This window comes from Bison bison, unplaced genomic scaffold, assembly GCF_000754665.1.
Source record: "Bison bison bison isolate TAMUID 2011002044 unplaced genomic scaffold, Bison_UMD1.0 scf7180017861010, whole genome shotgun sequence".
NCBI classification, from domain to species: Eukaryota; Metazoa; Chordata; class Mammalia; order Artiodactyla; family Bovidae; genus Bison; species Bison bison.
Genome location: NW_011491582.1, coordinates 16,657 through 20,331, shown reverse-complemented (window position 1 = coordinate 20,331; position 3,675 = coordinate 16,657). Strand labels below are relative to the sequence as shown.

At 36.5% G+C, this 3,675-nt stretch overlaps 1 protein-coding gene across 1 annotated transcript; it reads right to left on the bottom strand.

Moving 5' to 3' along the window:
• Positions 1 to 1,632: 1,632 nt before the first annotated feature.
• LOC104982939 (olfactory receptor 10C1-like) lies at positions 1,633 to 3,050 on the bottom strand. Its single transcript, XM_010832366.1, has 2 exons — positions 2,108 to 3,050; positions 1,633 to 1,673 (listed from the first exon to the last, which is right to left on the bottom strand). Exons 1-2 carry the CDS (start codon positions 3,048 to 3,050, stop codon positions 1,633 to 1,635), a joined length of 984 nt encoding a protein of 327 aa, XP_010830668.1.
• Positions 3,051 to 3,675: the final 625 nt, after the last annotated feature.

Genomic DNA, 3,675 nt, shown 5'->3' with positions numbered 1-3,675 from the left:
TTTTTTTTTTTTTTCTTCAGATCTATATCCAGGATTGGTAGTTGTATTTTTTTTTTTTTTGGAGAAACCTCCATAATGTTTTCCATTAGTGGCTGCACCAGTTTACATTCCTATCAAGAAGAATTTCCTTTCCTTTTCTCCACATACTTGCCAAAATTTATTGCTCAAAGATTTCTTTTTTTTGATAGCCATTCTGATAGCTGTGAGGGTGATATCTCTTTCTGTTTTTTTTTTTTTGCAGTTCTCTAATAATTAGTGATGTTGATCATTTTTTAATGTGCCTGTTGGTCATCTATATGTCTTCTTTGGAAAAATGTCTATTCATGCCTTCTGCCCATTTTTTGACTGAGTCGTTTGGTTTTCTGAATACTGAGTTGAGTGAGCTATTTATATATTTTGAGTAGTAACCCCTTATCAAGCATATCATTTGCAAATATTTTCTCACATTCAGTAGGTTGACCTTTGGTTATTTATAGATTGTTTTCTTTGCCGTCAAAGGCCTTTAACCTTAATTAAGTCCAATTTGTTTGGTTTTGCTTTTATATCTTTTGCATTAGCATACAGATCCAAAAAGATTGCTGTGATTTATCTCAAAAAGTGTTCTATGTTCACTCCTAGGAGTTTTATGGTTTCTAGTCTTGCTATTACTTTTAGGTCTTTAATCTATTTCTTGAGTCTATTTCTTGAGTTTATGGTTAGAAGAAATGTAGTTTTATTTTTTACATGTAACTGACCAGCTTTTGATCATTTCAAACGTGTAAAACTTTTCAAAATTAGTAAATGAAACAAAAATGATTATGCTACCTAAATTGTTCCTAACTTGCTTTAATTTTTAATATCATTTATTTTTTAGATTAATAAACACATAAATAATAATATCTAATGCCTACAGATAATTCCTGCCCATTTTTATAGGATAATTTTTAAATAGTTATTTTTGCATGCTTAGTTTATTTCCATTCTTCATTGACTACATACAAATAAAAATACCAATAGAAACCATAATATGCTGTTCTGGTCCTAAATGAATTTATTAGGTTTTGGGAAAAACAGCATATGTGGCAAAATACATCTTGGTCATTAGTGAGCATCACTACCATCCCCTGATTGTAACATTATTATAACATTTTTTTCTTCTTCATCTTTATCAAGACAAAACTGACAAAATTGTCAAGAGTTACGACTTAAGGTATATAAAGGTGATGACTTTATGTATGTGCGCATTGTGAAATGATTGCCACAATCAAGTACATACTGATAACATATATTAGTATAACATATTAATTATTTTCAATTCAACTTTCTTCTTCTATCCTTAAATTTAAGTAATATTATTTTTAAAATTTTTACTATGAGGACTCTTGGCAAAAATTTCTCATATTATTCTGCAACAAACACCTCTGAATTTTAAGAGTTTGCTTTTTTATGTTTATACATTTTTATATACTCACAACTCAAAAGAGAATCATTCAGTTCTATATTATGTACCAGTAACTGAGAATGAAGAATTTTAAAACATTTTTATGGAAGGAAATAATTCACATCATAGTTATTGTGGAACTGAGAGTCATATGAGACAAACATATGTGGGGGAACTACCCCAGTGACCAGTGCAGATGTCATACAGACCTCTCAGGGGATAGAAAATGCATAAGAGGATAGAGTGAGAATTTCTGAGGCTTCCGAGGATAAATCTGGTAATTTATACTCCAAGCCTGTACTTTAGCCTAAAATGAAATATTCTGGAAAACCAGTCTAGTGTTGACTTCACCTTTAAAATTCTTTGCTAGCCAACTTCCTTCCAAACTTGGCAGTCAGAACTTTAGCTATAAGAAGAGAGCTGTCTTCAAAATTACAATCACTGTTACAGTCACTGTTATAAAAGAAGCTTCTTATAAAACACACTGACAAGTACAGTGTTTTCTTCCTTCCTTTCTTCCTTCGTTCCTCCCTCCTTTTCTCCTTCCTCCCTCTCTCCCTGCTTTCTTCCTCCCTTTCCTTCTTTCCTCTTAGGTTGAGTGTGCATCTTTTTCAAAGAGGAATTTAGTTGTTCCCCTAGTATCTTACCCATGAAATCTGTAGAATAGACTCCTCTAAATGAAGTTGCTTTTCTTGCCCAGAGTTCTCCGAAGAGCTGTCTTGACTTCCTTGTTCCGTAAGCTGTAGATGATAGGGTTGAGCATGGATGTCACCACAGTATAGAAGAGGGCCAGGAGTTTATCCACCCCAGGTGAATGACTAGCCTTGGGTCTCAAGTAGGTGACAGATCCTGAGCCATAGAAGAGTGTTACTACCAGTAGGTGGGAAGAACAGGTGGAAAGAGCTTTTTGACAGCCTTCAGGGGAGGGCATGACCAATACAGCAGCTAGAATTCTGCCATAAGAAGCAATGATTAATAAAAATGGACTGGAAATGCAAAGAATGGCTGCAATAAAGACTGCAGCCTCATTATGGGATGTATCCCCACAGGCTAGTGCCAGGATAGGCAAGAGGTCACAGAAGAAGTGGTCTATTTCACAGGGGCCACAGAAGTCTAAAGAGAAAATACAGTTGGTTTGGCCCAAGCCTACTATGCAACCTACTCCCCAAGAAACCATTGCTAAATGGACACACACTCCACGACTCATTAGTGTTGCATAGTGAAGTGGGGAGCATATGGCCATATAGCGATCAAAAGCCATGGCTGCCAAAAGACAGCACTCACTGATACCAAATAATGTAAAGAAAAACATCTGTGTAGCACAGCCCTCCCGAGAGATTCCTCGGGCCTCACTCACAAGGTTCTGCAGCATCTTGGGTATAGTAGAGCAAGTGTATCCAATCTCCAGGAGAGACAAGTTGGCCAGGAAGAAGTACATGGGGGTATGGAGGGCTGGATTGGTCCAGATGGCAAGAACTATGAGAGCATTGCCTGTCAGTGATACTAAGAACATGAATAGGATGAGGGTAAATAAAAGGAAGCACTGTTCGGTGGCCTCAGAGAATTTGACAAATGCAAAGTGTTTCACAGACATGCTGTTGTCCTGCCACAAAGAACAATTGATGCTCATGACCTGAATAAAAGAAAGGTGAAGTCATCAGAAAGATTCTTTCAGATAGAAATATAAATCCTTATTATATTACTCTTAACAAGCTCTTAAAAGATGCTTAAAATAAAAAGATGCTTACTCCTTGGAAGAAAAGTTATGACCAACCTAGACAGCATATTTTTGGACTCTGTGGGAGAGGGAGAGGGTGGGATGATTTGGGAGAATGGCACTGAAACATGTATAATATCATATATGAAACGAGTCTCCAGTCCAGGTTCGATGCACGATACTGGATGCTTGGGGCTGGTGCACTGGGATGACCCAGAGGGATGGTATGGGAAGGAAAGAGGGAGGAGGGTTCAGGGAACATGTGTATACCTGTGGTGGATTCATGTTGATATATGGCAAAACCAATACAATATTGTAAAGTTAAAAAATAATAAAATTTTAAAAAAGATAAATAAAAAATAAAAAGCAGATACATTGTCAACAAAGGTCTGTCTAGTCAAGGCTATGGTTTTTCCAGTAGTCATGTATGAATGTGAAAGCTGGACTATAAAGAAAGCCGAGCACCAAAGAATTGATGCTTTTGAACCATGGTGTTGGAGAAGAGTCTTGAGAGTCTGTTGGACTGCAAGGAGATCCA